General features: G+C 47.5%; 1 protein-coding gene across 3 annotated transcripts in view; it reads right to left on the bottom strand.

Annotated features, from left to right (window-relative positions):
• Nucleotides 1-15,205, bottom strand: part of TMTC4 (transmembrane O-mannosyltransferase targeting cadherins 4) — a 201,279-nt gene that overhangs the window by 115,092 nt on the left and 70,982 nt on the right. For all 3 annotated transcript variants that reach the window (XM_063953238.1, XM_063953237.1, XM_063953236.1), the window contains exon 5: nucleotides 3,863-3,950. In XM_063953238.1, coding sequence (XP_063809308.1) covers nucleotides 3,863-3,950 — 88 coding nt within the window. The remainder of the gene's footprint in view (nucleotides 1-3,862; nucleotides 3,951-15,205) is intronic.

A 15,205-nucleotide genomic window follows, 5' to 3' on the forward strand; every position in this document is an offset into this window, starting at 1 on the left:
GCAATTTGGCCCCACCCCCTGCCCGCCCCCCTCTTCAGATACTTTATTATTGTCACTGGGAGGCAGCGCTCTCGCTGCCTCCCATAGAGATTTAGCTGCAGTGTCAGGTCGAAAATGTTTAAAATAATACAAAGTAGTGTTATTAGTATCTTCTTTGTATTATTGTAATCATTATGACAGGGGAGGCACTGCCTCCCCTGCCTCCCCTGACTGCACGTCCCTGCCTGAGCTAGGGTTCAATTCCTGCAAAGGACACACTTGTAATGTTTATCTGTATAAAAATTAGTATCCACAGTTTTTTCTAATTTTCCCAAAACAAGTTCCGTCATACTTTGCATACAGACATGCACACAGATATACAGTCAAAATCAGAAGAAAAAAAAAACTGTACACAAACAAGTGTGACTGTTCTGACTTTTCTTTTACTGTACTTCTTCCCGGTCTCCACATTGCTTTAATAGGCAGTCTCCCCCCAACCCCAATCCCACCCCCGTGAGACTTGTGATTTCACGGATTGGGTGTACTGCTTAGTAAATGACAGTATGAGCCATTCATTTACATACAGTAGTATACCGGCAGTGTTGTGCTTGTCATTTGCTAAGCAGTGCACCCAGTCTGTGAAATCACGAGTCTCACAGGTGGGGGAGGATACCTATTAAAGCAATGGGGAGGCCTGGGAACAAGTACAGTAAACTCAAAGATAGGACTTTCATAATTTGAAGAGACACACTTGTATATTTGTGTAAAAAGTAGCGCCTACAGCTTTTTCGAATTTTGACTGTATATCTGTGTGCATGTCTGAGTCTATAGACAAAGTATGACAGAACTTATTCAGACCTGATCGCAACAGCAAATGTTTTCTCTAATGGGCAAAACCATGTGCAGTGCGGGTGGGGCAGATGTAACATGTGCAGAGAGAGTTAGATTTGTGTCGGGTGTGTTCAAACTGAAATCTAAATTGCAGTGTAAAAACAGAGCAGCCAGTATTTACCCCGCACAGAAACAATATAACCCACCCAAATCTAACTCTCTCTGCACATGTTATATCTGCCTCACCTGCAGCGCACATGGTTTTGCCCATTAGAGAAAGATTTTGCTTTTGTGATCAGGTCTAAATTACAGTAGGCCCTTGTCTTGGGAAAATTAAAAAAACAACAACTTTGAATGCTACTTTTTACACACCTAGACAAGTTTGGCTTTTTAAATTATGAGTGTGTTATCTTTATGAGACTGAGTTTACTGTACTTCTTCCCAGGCCTCCCCTTTGCTTTAATAGGCACCCTCCCCCACCACTAATCACTCCCTCTGTGAGACTTGTGATTTCACGGACTGGGGGGGGGGTGTCATTCAGAGTTGATCGCTCGCTGCAAATTTTCGCAGCGCAGCGATCAGGTTAAAAAACTGCAAAACTGTGCATGCGTATGCACCGCAATGCGCAGGCGCGTCGTAAGGGTGCAAAGAGGATGGATACTGGACGATGGATTTAGGGAAGATTCCATTTGCACAGAAGAACGCAAGGTGATTGACATAAAGAGGGCGTTTATGGGTGTCAACTGACAGTTTTCTGGTAGTGTTTGGAAAAACGCAGGCATGTCCAGGCGTTTGCAGGGCGGGTGTCTGACGTCAATTCCGGCACCAAAAACACTGAAGTGATCGCAAGGGCTGAGTAAGTCCAGAGCTACTCTGAAACTGCACAAAATGTTTTTGCTGCGCTCGGCTGCAAAGGCGTTCGCACACTTGCACAGCGAAAACACACTCCTCCGTGGGTGGCGACTATGCGTTTGCACGGCTGCTAAAAGTAGCTAGAGAGCGTTCAACTCGGGATGACCCCCTGGGTGTACTGCTTAGTAAATGACAAACACAACACTGCCGGTAGACTACTGTATGTAAATGAATGGCTCATGCTGTCATTTACTAAGCAGTACACCCAATCCGTGAAATCTCAAGTCTCACAGGGGGGTGGGATTACTGGTGGGGGAGGCTGCCTATTAAAGCAATGGGGAGGACCAGGAACAAGTACAGTAAACACAGTCTCATAAAGATAACACTCTTGTAATTTGAAAAGCCACAATTTGAAAAGATCTACCAACACTATCTCTTTGCACTTCATAAGATCTAGGTCACTCATCCTCACACTCATTACTTGCTCCCATACATTACCTGAAAACTCACCTCTTCAAGCAAGCTTATAAAATTCCGCAGCAGCCCACATAACCTTCATAAGTTTTTCTAATTACACTCCCTTTGTACAGTGCACACAAATCACCACATTTTTTTTCCCTTTCACTTTCACATCCTCATGACCCCTGGCCAACTTTACTGTGTGACTATATCATACAGCCCACCAACAACCTATGTTATCTCGCTGGACCATTATGCATTAGCTAGGCATTGATACACAAGGATAAATTCTATTTCCTTATAGATTGCTAACATATGAGTAGTGCCTTCCTACCTCTGTCTGTCTATTATTACCCAGTTTTGTAGTTTCACTGTTTACAATTGTAAAGCACGCTATATAATAAATAAATAATAAATAAATGGTAGAGTTGGGCACGTGATAGTAATGCAAGCAAAATTAAATGACTAGTATAACGCTAAATTCTATAGAAAAACACAATATGGACTTATCAGTCCTAATAACCAAAACTGCAAGTAAAAAGGGAATTTAATGAAAATATTGTAAGTATACAGCAAACAGTTTAACAAGATGGGGTACATTTACATAATACAGTGCCATGTAAATCAGCCGTTCAACTTCCATGCCGTCAAACGTAGCCACGTTAAGTCCTGATAGACGAACGGGCCCTGTTGCAGAAGATCCTGCGAAGAGGTAGAGGCCACGGATCTTCGAGGAGCATCTCCAGAAGGTCCGCGAACCAGGTCCTTCCTGGCCAGTCCAGAGCAATGAGTACTGCTTGAACCTTTTCCCTTTTTATTCGATTTAGAACTCTTGGGATTAGAGGAAGTGGAGGAAACACGTACACCATCTGACAGACCCAAGGAGTCATCAGGGCGTCTAATGCCACCGAGTGTAGTCTCAATTTTACGATCAGCCGTGTCTTTTAGGGAGGCTGCACCAGGAACAGGCAATACAATTTTACGTGACAAAAACAGAACCATGAACCATGGGGTTTATACCAAAGCTCTAGAACGGGCGGGAGAGTGCGGAAGACTCTGCAGCACCGATTGACCAAACATGAGGTCCTCATCGGCCAGGGTAACAAACTTGTAATATTTCGCAAAAGTGTTTGAACCCGACCAAGTAGCTGCTCGGCAGAGTTGTAATGCCGAGATCCACCGGGCAGCCGCCCAAGATGAGCCCACCTTTCTGGTAGAGTGGGCCTTCACTGATTTCGGTAACGGCAATCTAGCCGTAGAATGAGCATGCTGAATCGTATTACAGATCCAGCGCGCAATAGTCTGCTTGGAAGCAGGCGTCCCAATCTTGTTGGCAGCGTACAGGACAAACAGAGTTTCCGTTTTCCTAAGTTGAGCCGTTCTGGTGACATAAATCTTTAAGGCCCTGACAACAATCGAGAGATTTTGACTCCGTGAATGCGTCAGTAGCCACCAGTACCACAATAGGCTGGTTCATATGGAACGATGAAACCGCCTTCGGCAGAAATTGTTGACGAGTCCTCAACTCCGCTCTATCTTCATGGAAGATTAAATAAGGACTCGTGAGACAAAGACGCTAACTCAGACACCCGCCTTGTCTACACAGTGACATTATTATGCAGCGCCTGCTCCCGGTATCTTTCAGTTTGGTGTCACACCCTTTTATGAGGTCACCCAGTGAGGTCCGAACCCCCTCCCTAATGATGCCCCTGATTTTAAAAATATAAATATGATTACTTACTTCCTGGTAGTGCTTTGCTGTATCCAAGAAATGATAAGACAACAAAAAATGCACAAAGCAAATCAGCCCTGCCAACAATTCCTGCGACCTATAAACAAAATAAGAAACTCATGAAACATTCACTGTACTAACACAAATAAATAAGACCTGGAAAATAGAAATAGCTTAATTTTGAAAATGTGTGTAATAATGTAAGTGCACTCAACAGTCCCAAAATTCCAGTGTAAGGTACAAGTTTTGCTTTTAGCATTGGGCATCTGACGGTTCTTGAGCAATTACAGTATGCTAGTCAGAGTTAAATGGATTAAATCCATCCAAGCAGTAGGCTCCACCTTCAGACCATGTGGAATTTCCTTGGCTATTTACGGCATAGGGCAAATGAGGTCCAAGACAAGACGGGTGGGTTGTCCAAAACCACATAACCACTTTAAAGAACCACTAAACCTAAAACAATATAAGTGTTTAGTCAATGCTGACAACCTTATTTTTTTGTAGCTGTAATTAATGATTTACAGATTGCTAAGTGTCATGTTACTACTATGGCGACCATAGTCACATGACAAATGATGTAATGGAACATTTGTGTTCCCTGCATGTTTTTTTTTTGTTTATTTGGAACACACTGTAACCCAGGGGTGGGGAACCTTTGGCCCTCCAGTTGTTCTGGAACTACACATACCAGCATGCCCTGCTACAGTTTTGCTATTTTGCCACGCTAAAACTGTTGCAAGGCATGCTGGGCTGTGTAGTTCAACAACAGCTGGAGGGCCGCAGGTTCCCCAACCCTGTTGTAACCGCTAGTGTCTTTCTACTTGGGAAAAATCTTTTTTGAATTTTTGAAAATTCCAGCTAAAAGTCCCATGCTACACGTTAGCTGCTACTGTTCTTGGCCTCTCCTTGGCGCAGCTCTTCAAAGAAAAGGGACAGACAGGGATCAGGGCCACATCCATGTATTACAAAGGATACTAGATTATATTTCAATGTCTTTCTTTTATGAAGTATAATACACAACAAATAATTATGTTTGGCCACTGATGTTACTTCACACCTTTTGGAAGTGAAAAACTGAAAAACAAACTTTCTACGCTTTTAGAAACAGGACACGGTTTGTTAACATGTAAAAGTAATTAAAACCATAACATTTTACATTAAGTTTTTCTCTGTTTTATTGTTTTTGAATAATGGTGTTCAAGTCTGGCGTTTCTTGTTTTGTGTTAAACAATACATTATTGGTATGGATGTTGGTAAATGCCATCAGACTATAACTGCTTGGATAGGAGTTGGATAGCATATCGAACTTGACCAAATATGTGTGCACTCAATTGGATATTGGGGGTAATTCCAAATTGATCGCAGCAGGATTTTTTTTAGCAATTGGGCAAAACCATGTGCACTGCAGGGGAGGCAGATATAACATGTGCAGAAAGAGTTAAATTTGGGTGGGTTATTTTGTTTCTGTGCAGGGTAAATACTGGCTGCTTTATTTTTACACTGCAAATTAGATTGCAGATTGAACACACCCCACCCAAATCTAACTCTCTCTGCACGTTATATCTGCCTCCCCTGCAGTGCACATGGTTTTGCCCAATTGCTAACAAAAATCCTGCTGCGATCAACTTGGAATTACCCCCGTTGCACCTGTCGCCGGATGGATCATACTGTGTTAGACTGGATTATGACATTGCTCTTTTTCCATTCGGTTCAAGTTACCCGATGTACATATACATTATCAGTTGATTAGTGATAAAACAAAATACCTACTGTATTGTTTGCAATATGGCAGACAGTAACATGGTATTGAAACAACTTGATATCAGAGAGACTAAACAAACCCCCCCCAAAAAAGCACATCAATAAAATAAAATAGGATTTTAATGACCTACCGGTAAATCCTTTTCTCGTAGTCCGTAGAGGATACTTGGGTCCATTTAGTACCATAGGGTATAGACAGGTCCAGTAGGAGCCTTGGGCACTTTAAGAAATCAATAGTGTGCGCTGGCTCCTCCCTCTATGTTCCTCCTACCAGTCTCAGTCTAGAAACTGTCCCCAAGGAGACGGACATACCTTGAGCGAAGGATTTCAAGGATAGTGGTGAGATTCGATCCAGCACACACAAACAAGAGGAAAGCCATGTTAACCAAACTTGACGAGGGACAGCAATAGCTGAACAACAACAATACTTAGCCAAGTAACAGTGCAAGAACACAAGAAGCACTGGGCGGGCGCCCAGTATCCTCTACAGACTACGAGAAAAGAATTTACCGGTAGGTAATTCAAATCCTATTTTCTCTTACGTCCTAGAGGATACTGGGGTCCATTTAGTACCATGGGGACGTGCCAAAGCTCCCAAACCGGGTGGGAGAGTGCTGAGGTTCCTGCAGACCTGATTGACCAAACTGAAGGTCCTCAGAGGCCAAAGTATCGAACTTGTAGGACTCGTTTGAACCTGACAAGTAGCCGCTCGGCAGAGCTGTAAAGCAGACACACCCCGGGCAGCCGTCCAGGAAGAACCCACCGACCTAGTAGAGTGGGCCTGTACAGATTTAGGAACTGGCAAACCTGTGGTAGAGTAAGCATACTAGATAGTAAGCCTGATCCAGCGAGCAATAGACTGCTATGAATCAGGACACCCAATTTTATTGGGATCATAGCGCACAAACAGCGAGTCCAATTTTCTGTGACGTGCTGTCCGCTTCACATACATTTTCAAAGCTCTCACAACGTCCAAAGACTTTGAAGAAGTAGAGGTGTCGGTAACCACCGGGACCACAATAGGTTGGTTTATATGAAACGCAGACACCACCTTTGGAAGAAATTGCTGATGAGTTCTGAATTTAGCTCTATCTTCATGAAAAATCAAATAGGGGCTCTTATGAGACAATGCCCCCAATTCCGACACACGTCTTGCAGAAGCCAAGGCCAACAGTGTGATGGTCTTCTACGCAAGAAACTTTACGTCAACCTCCTGTAAAAAGGCTCAAACCATTCAGATTGTAGAAACTGCAACACCACGTTGAGATCCCAAGGTGCCGTGGGAGGCACAAAGGGCGGTTGGATGTGCAGAACACCTTTCAAGAACGTCTGAACCTCAGGGAGGGAAGCCAACTGTTTCTGGAAGAAAATGGGTAAGGCCGAAACCTGGACTTTTATGGAGCCCAGGCGTAGGCCCACATCCACACCTGACTGCAGAAAAAGCAGAAAACGTCCCAGTTGAAACTCCACCGCAGGAAATTTCCTGTTTTCACACCAAGAGACGTATTTTCTCCAAATACGGTGGTAATGTTTAGACATTACCACATTTCTGGCTTGGATCAAGGTAGGAATTACCCTGTCCAGAATGCCTTTCCGGGCTAGAATTTGACACTCAACCTCCATGCCGTCAAACGTAGACGCGGTAAATCTTGATAGACAAACGGCCCCTGTTGCAGAAGATCCTCTCGAAGAAGTAGAGGCCACGGATCCTCCAAGAGCATTTCCAGTAGATCCGCGTATCAAGCCATTCTTGGCCAATCTGGAGCAATGAGAATTGCTTGAACCTTTTCCTTTTTTATTCTTTTGAGAATTCTTGGGATCAATGGAGGTGGTGGAAACACATACACCTTCTGATAGACCCATGGAGTACCAGAGCGTCCACAGTCACTGCATGTGGGTCACTCGACCTGGAACAATACTGCCTGAGCTTCTTGTTGAGAGGAGAGGCCGTCATGTCGATCTGTGAAATTCCCCACCGACGTGTCAAGCACCCGAACACTTCCTGGTAAAGGCCCCACTCTCCTGGGTGGAGGTCGTGTCTGCTGAGGAAGTCCGCTTCCCAGTTGTCTACTCCCGGAATGAAGATTGCGGACAACGTCACAGCGTGTCTTTCTGTCCAGAGGAGAATCCTTGATACCTCTGACATTGCAGCTCTGCTCTTCGTTCCGCCCTGTCGGTTTATGTACGTTACCGCCGTCACATTGTCCGACTGAACCTGGATGGCCTGATCTTGAAGATGTGATGCCTGTAGAAGGACATTGAATATGGCCCTTAGTTCCAGAATGTTGATTGGAAGAATGGTTTCCTGACTTGACCATTTTCCTTGGAAGTGTTCCCCCTGGGTGACTGCTCCTCAACCTCAGAGGCTTGCGTCTGTGGTTAGCAGAATCCAAATTTGAATCCCGAACCTTCAGCCCTCTGTCAGGTGGGAAGTCTGATGCCACCACAGAAGAGGAATCCTGGCTCTTGGCGACAAATCTATCCTCTGGTGCATGTGGAGATGCGTTCCGGACCATTTGTCCAACAGATCCAGCTGGAAGGACCTTGCGTGAAACCTTCCGTACTGCAGCGCCTCGTAAGCGGCTACTATCTCTTCTAGAAGGAGAATGCATAGTTGCACCGATATCCGAGTTGGTTTTAGAACATCCCGCACCATCAACTATATTACCAATGCCTTTTCCAATGGAAGGAAAACCTTCTGTGCCTCCGTATCTAGTATCATCCCCAGGAACGGAAGCCTCCGTGTTGGTTCCAGGTGAGATTTTGGTAGGTTCAGAATCCACCCGTGATCCCGGGGTAGTCGAGTTGAGAGGGCAATGTTCTCCAACAACCGCTCCCTGGATGGTGCTTTTATCAGCAGATCATCCAGGTACAGAATTATGTTCATTCCCTGTTTGCGGAGGAGAAACATAATCTCTGCCATTACCTTGGTGCCGTGGAGAGGCCAAATGGCATGGCCTGGAACTGGTAGCTATAGTCCTGTAATGCAAACCTTAGATAAGCCTGAGGAGGCGGACAGATTGGCATATGAAGGTACGCATCCTTGATATCCAGAAACACCAAGGGGTGTATTCAATTAGGGTCAGATCCATTCCGACATGCATTTGTCAGAATGGATCCGACAACCCCTATTCAATCCCATCTCAATTCGACTTTAAGAAAAGTCGAATTGAGATGAGACCTGTGAGCGGAGGAGAGGGGGGAGACCAGCGGGAACAGCCGCGGGCAGACGGAGGAGAGCAGCGCTAGAGCAGGAAGTCTCACAGCCGCCAGACCTCATGGCAGTGTCCATCCGGCTCCAGAAAGCGTGAACTCACTTTCTGGAGCTGGGTGGACACTGCCGTGAGCGGCGCGGCTGTGACACATCCTCCTGCAGCGCTGGGCTGTAGCACTGCTCTCCCCTGTCTGCCCACGGCTCTCCAAAGTCTCCCCGCAGCTCTCCACCTTCTCCTCCTCTAAGGTCCCTCATCTCAGTCCGACATTTTTTTTTCTGCTGCGGGGTACACTGGGCTCCACAAGGATTGGACAATGGGATGTAAAGTAGGATCTTGATCCGAGGCACCAACAGGCTCAAAGCTTTGACTGTTCCCAGAATGCACAGCGCCGCCTCCTATATCACCCCACCTCCCAGCACAGGAGCTCAGTTTTAAGTTGGTGCTGCAGTAAGCAGGCACTTAACAGAGGGGCTGCTCCAAGCAGCCCTAAGAAAAGCTTTTTATGAAGTGAAAAGTGAAGACTTCAAGGGCAGCAGCGGTGGTAAATGGTTTTGTGACTTCAAGGGCTGCAGCTCCAGCTCTCCCCAGCGGCGCTGTACACTCCCGAGCCCTGGTTGCCAGGTACCTACAGCGGAGGCTCCGGTTTTCTTCACGTTAGAAACACACAGCTGGGGCTCTCCAGGATCACGTGGCCGCGCTTTGGGAGGTGGTAAGTGGGTCCCGCTTGCGGGACCCGGTCTTTATCGCGATCCGGCGCGGTCAGTGGGAGGCAGGCAGCGCGCGCTGGCGGTGGACATTATGGCAGTACAGGCGATCCCACTAGATCACCAGGGCATGGGCGCAGGTCAGGTTCTCTCTCTAAACCGGTTTTCATATCGCCCACAGTACCCGGTGGTTTTGCCAGCAGAGGGGATAAGGCTTAGACCTGAAGCCCCTCCCCCAGCCCCAGGGCGCCATTTCCAGCAAGTGTTCCCACCCTGGAGCTGCATTTCTGTCTTTTCCTCACTCCCTGTCAGTGTCTGCGGCGCCATTATTCCTCAGCTCACTGTTCCTGGGACTGCTTGGGCAAATCCTCCTATGTAAAGCCGCCTGGTTGTCAGCGCTGTGACTTTACATGACACTTAAGTATTCTACCTGCCTTTGTAGACAGTGATAGTTAAGAAAGAGTGCATTTAGGCGGTAATTCCAAGTTGATCGCAGCAGGAAATTTTTTAGCAGTTGAGCAAAACCATGTGCACTGCAGATATAACATTTGCAGAGAGAGTTAGATTTGGGTGTGTTATTTTGTTTCTGTGCAGGGTAAATACTGGCTGCTTTATTTTTATACTGCAATTTAGATTGCAGATTGAACTCACCACACCCAAATCTATCTCTCTCTGCACATGTTATATCTGCCTCCTCTGCAGTGCACATGGTTTTGCCCAACTGCTAACAAAGTTCCTGCTGCGATCAACTCAGAATTACCCCCTTAGTCAGGGTTTTATAGTACAATTACCCTGTGATATACATCCAGTTCTTACTGTGTAGTGTTATATCTATTGACTATTTAGCAATATAAGCTAGTCCAGTGCAGTATTATTGTCAGTAATAACCTCTGCATTGTACAAACTGTGACTTTCTGTGTGTGCATTGATAGCTGAGTGGTGTCCATTTCGTGTCTTTCACTCAACTTGCTATCCCTATATTCCATAACCTGAGGGGGCTTGGTGCGTCAGGTGTTATCTAATATAGGATTTTCAAAAAGATATACTGTATACTGTATTACGTATTTTTCTCTGTGATTTAGTCACCATATCTCTCCTTTATCTCTGCTAGTGCTGACTACACTGCGCAGGGGTTTGGGTTTAGAGGTAGAGTGCTGCTGATAATTGTACTGTGTTACCTCATACTGCAAGTTATATCATGTCTGCTTCTGAGGGTAACTGGGGCGGAACACACTGCTGGTGTTGCTGAAGCCACAGACACATATGAGGAGAATATAGCAGCTGTGGGCTCTGGTTCTGGGGGCTCCTTGCCCCCCAGTGGGACTGTGGCAGCGGAGGCACATACTGACCCACCGTGGGCCGCTTTTTCCACGCTTCTGCATACGCTAGTTCATAAACTAACACCCCCTATGGGGTTCAAGCGTCAGAAGGTGGTTAAACAAGTTTTACCTCACTCTGATCACCTAATGGATATATGTCAGGAACCCTGGGAAAACCCAGGTACGAAGTTTGTGCCTCAAAAGAAGATGCTGGCTCGCTATCCCCTCGCGCCAGACCTGTCTAAGAATTGGGAAACGCCTCCTCCAGTGGACTCACATGTGGCTAGGATGGTGGTTTCCTCAGCTCTACCGTCACGTCTCTAAAAGAGCCTACGGATAAACATGTCGAGGGTTGTCTGAAAGCGATTTACACTCTCACGGGTGCTGCACAAAGGCCCACTATTGCAGCTACATGGGCTGCAGAGGCTATTGAAGCATGGGCCTTGGAGTTAGAAGCTGAAATCTCCTCTGACCATGCTAGACAATGCTTGTCATATATTGTCACAGCTTCTCGATATATTAAAGAGGCGGCTTCTGATGCCGGTATCCTAGCAGCCAAGGCCTCTACTACGTCAGTCCTGGCTCGCCGGATATTGTGGCTGAGATCCTGGTCTGTGGATCTGGACTCTAGAAAAACCCTGGAGGTACTCCCTTTCAAGGGAGATATTCTGTTTGGGGAGGACTTAAATAAGATAGTGGCTGACTTGGCTACTGCCAAAACTGCCTGTCTGCCTAATACCGCTCCTTCTGTGTCGAAGGCTAAAGGTACGTCCTTTCGCCCCTTTCGTCCTTCAGGTAAAGCAAAAGGTCAGGCGTACCATAAGCAGGCCCGCACTTCCAAACCTGGTAAGCCGAAGCCCAAAAGAGCCTGGGCTGCCCGTCAGCCAGCTGCCAAGACCGATAAGCCTGCCGCATGACGGGGCGGGCCTCCCCCTGGGGAATCCCAGGGTGGGGGGCCGGCTTCTAGGGTATACCCAGGAATGGTTGAAGACCACTTCAGATGCCTGGGTACGGGAAGTCGTCACTCGAGGTTACGCCATAGCCTTCAAAAACCGACCCCCTCATCGATTTTGCCAGACAGGCGTCCCTTTGGACCAGACTAAAGGCAAAAACTCTACACTCGGTGGTACAGACCCTCTTGGATACAGGAGTCGTAGTACAGGTGCCTCTGGCTCAGAGGGGCCGGGAGTACTATTCTCCGCTGTTTCTAGTCCCGAAACCAAATGGGTCCTCCCGGCCCATACTCAACCTCAAGGCATTGAACAGGATTGTGAAGATTTCCAAGTTCCGTATGGAAACCCTTCACTCTATAGTTCCGGCCTTGGAACCTGGGGACTACATGGTCTCCCTGGACATACAGGATTCTTACCTGCATATTCCTATAGCAGTGTCACATCAACAATACCTGAGGTTTGCTATTGGCAACATCCATTACCAGTTTCGAGCATTACCTTTCGGTTTAACAACGGCTCCGCGAGTCTTCACCAAAGTTATGGCAGTGTAGACGGTGGTACTCCGCCGTCAAGGGGTCAGGATACTGCCGTATATGGACGACTTGTTAATCCTGGCAAATTCCCCAGATCTTCTCCTACGTCATTTGGATATGATGGTCCGGTTTCTACAAGCCCACGGGTGGCTCGTCAACTGGAAGAAATCTTCCCTGGTTCCTGCTCAGAGCATGGTGCACCTGGGAGAGCTGTTGGACACTCACAACCAGAGGTTGTTCTTGTCTCAGGAGAAAGTCCTGAAGCTTCAGGACAGGATTCGTTGCTTCCTTTCTCGTCCGCAAGTGTCGATACATTCGGCAATGCAGGTGCTGGGCCTCATGGTATCAGCATTCGACATGGTGGAGTATGCTCAATTCCATTCTCGCCCCCTCCAGAGGCTGATTCCAGCCAAGTGGGACGACCTGCCTCACCAACAAAGGATCTCAAATGATCTTCTTGACTCCGGAGGTCCGTCTGTCGCTGCTTTGGTGGCTCCGGGACCAACAATTGTGCAGGGCTCGTCCCTTCTGGATATCCAACTGGGTCCTGTTGACGACAGATGCCAGTCTAAGAGGTTGGGGCGCGGTGCTGGAGCAGCACTCCCTTCAGGGTCGGTGGACCAAGGAGGAGTCTCTCCTCTCGATCAACATTCTGGAATTGCAGGCGGTCTTCAATGCGTTGAACCTGGCCCAGCATTTAATTCAGAACCGTCCTGTTCAAGTACAGTCGGACAACGCCACCACGGTGGCTTACATAAATCATCAAGGTGGCACTCGAAGCCGTTTGGCAATGAAGGAAGTCTCACGGATTCTACGTTGGGCAGGACGCCATCTACCGGCCATATCGGCAATATTCATTCTGGGAGTCCTGAATTGGGAAGCGGACTTTCTCAGTCGTCAGGACGTGCATGCCGGCAAGTGGGGCCTCGATCCAGAAGTGTTTCAACTCTTCGTGGAAAAGTGGGGTCTTCCAGATGTGAATCTGATGGCGTCTCGACACAATCACAAAGTTCGGGTCTTCGGAGCAAGGACAAGGGATCCTCAAGCAGCATTCGTGGATGCGCTAGCGGTGCCGTGGAGGTTTCGGCTGCCGTACGTGTTCCCTCCGGTGTCACTCCTGCCCAGGGTAATTCGGAAGTTCAAGCAAGAAAAAGGAAATCTGCTTCTCATTGCTCCGGCGTGGCCCAGACGGCACTGGTTCTTAGACCTGCAGGGCCTGTCGTCAGAGCGTCCAATTCTACTTCCACAACGCCCAGACCTCCTCGTTCAGGGCCCCTGTGTCTACCAGGATCTAGCCCGGCTGTCTTTGACGGCGTGGCTCTTGAAGCTTACGTCTTGAGGGCTAAGGGTTTTTCTGAAGAGGTCATTAAAACTATGTTGCGGGCCCGGAAACCGGCTTCTGCTCGGATTTACCATAGGGTCTGGCATTCTTACTTTGCTTGGTGCGCATCTAACAATTATGACGCTTCCAAGTTTAGTACAGCCAAGCTTTTGGCTTTTCTGCAGCAAGGCTTAGAGTTAGGCCTGCGTCTGGCCTCCCTCAAGGTTCATATTTCTGCCTTGTCGGTGTGGTTTCAGAGAAAAATTGCGACTTTGCCTGATGTTCATACTTTCACTCAGGGTGTGTTGCGTATCCAACCTCCCTTTGTCCCGCCTGTGGCTCCTTGGGACTTGTCGGTGGTTTTGGAGGCGTTGCAGGAACCTCCATTTGAACCCCTTGGTTCAGCTGACCTTAAGTGGCTTTCCTTTAAGGTGGTGTTCTTGCTGGCTATTGCCTCTGCTAGAAGAGTGTCGGATCTGGGTGCCTTGTCTTGTAGTGCCCCATATCTGATTTTTCACCGTGACCGGGCGGTTCTTAGGACTCGTCCCGGATATTTACCTAAGGTGGTTTCTTCATTCCACCTTAATCAGGAGATTGTGGTTCCAGCCTTTGTCTCTCCTGATTTGTCTCCCAAAGAGCAGTCTTTGGATGTGGTATGGGCTCTCCGTATCTATGTGAAGAAAACTGCTTCTACTCGAAAATCTGATTCTCTATTTGTTTTGTTTAGATTTCACAAACTTGGCTGGCCTGCTCACAAGCAGACCCTGGCCAGATGGATTAGAATGGTGATTGCACATGCTTATGTGAGGGCTGGTCTGTCAGCTCCTGATCACATTAAGGCCCATTCTACTTGGTCTGTTGGGCCTTCTTGGGCGGCCCAACGTGGTGCGACCCTTGATCAATTGTGCAAGGCGGCTACGTGGTCCTCCGGGAGCACGTTCATAAGGTTCTATGCCTTCGATACTGCCGCTTCCCAGGATGCTTCCTTTGGACGCCGGGTTCTTGTGCCCGCTACAGTGCGTCCCCTCCCATAAAGAACTGCTTTAGGACATCCCCATGGTCCAATGCTTGTGGAGCCCAGTGTACCCCGCAGCAGAAAACGAGTTTTATGGTAAGAACTTACCTTTGTTAAAACTCTTTCTGCGAGGTACACTGGGCTCCACAAGGCGCCCACCCTGACGCACTTAGCTTCTTTGGGTTGGTATGGCATTAGCCGCTGACACTTCTCTTGTCGTGAGAGTGTGGTGTATGTGGCTACTAACTGTTGCCGTCTCTTTTCCTGCTACTGCATTTGGCTGGTTAACTAAAAACTGAGCTCCTGTGCTGGGAGGCGGGGTGATATAGGAGGCGGCGCTGTGCATTCTGGGAACAGTCAAAGCTTTGAGCCTGTTGGTGCCTCGGATCAAGATCCTACTCTACACCCCATTGTCCAATCTTTGTGGAGCCCAGTGTACCTCGCAGAAAGAGTTTTAACAAAGGTAAGTTCTTACCATAAAACTCGTTATGTCGGACTGAGATGATCAGAAACGGGGCCAAATACTGTCAA

This window comes from Pseudophryne corroboree, chromosome 2 (genome assembly GCF_028390025.1).
Source record: "Pseudophryne corroboree isolate aPseCor3 chromosome 2, aPseCor3.hap2, whole genome shotgun sequence".
NCBI classification, from domain to species: Eukaryota; Metazoa; Chordata; class Amphibia; order Anura; family Myobatrachidae; genus Pseudophryne; species Pseudophryne corroboree.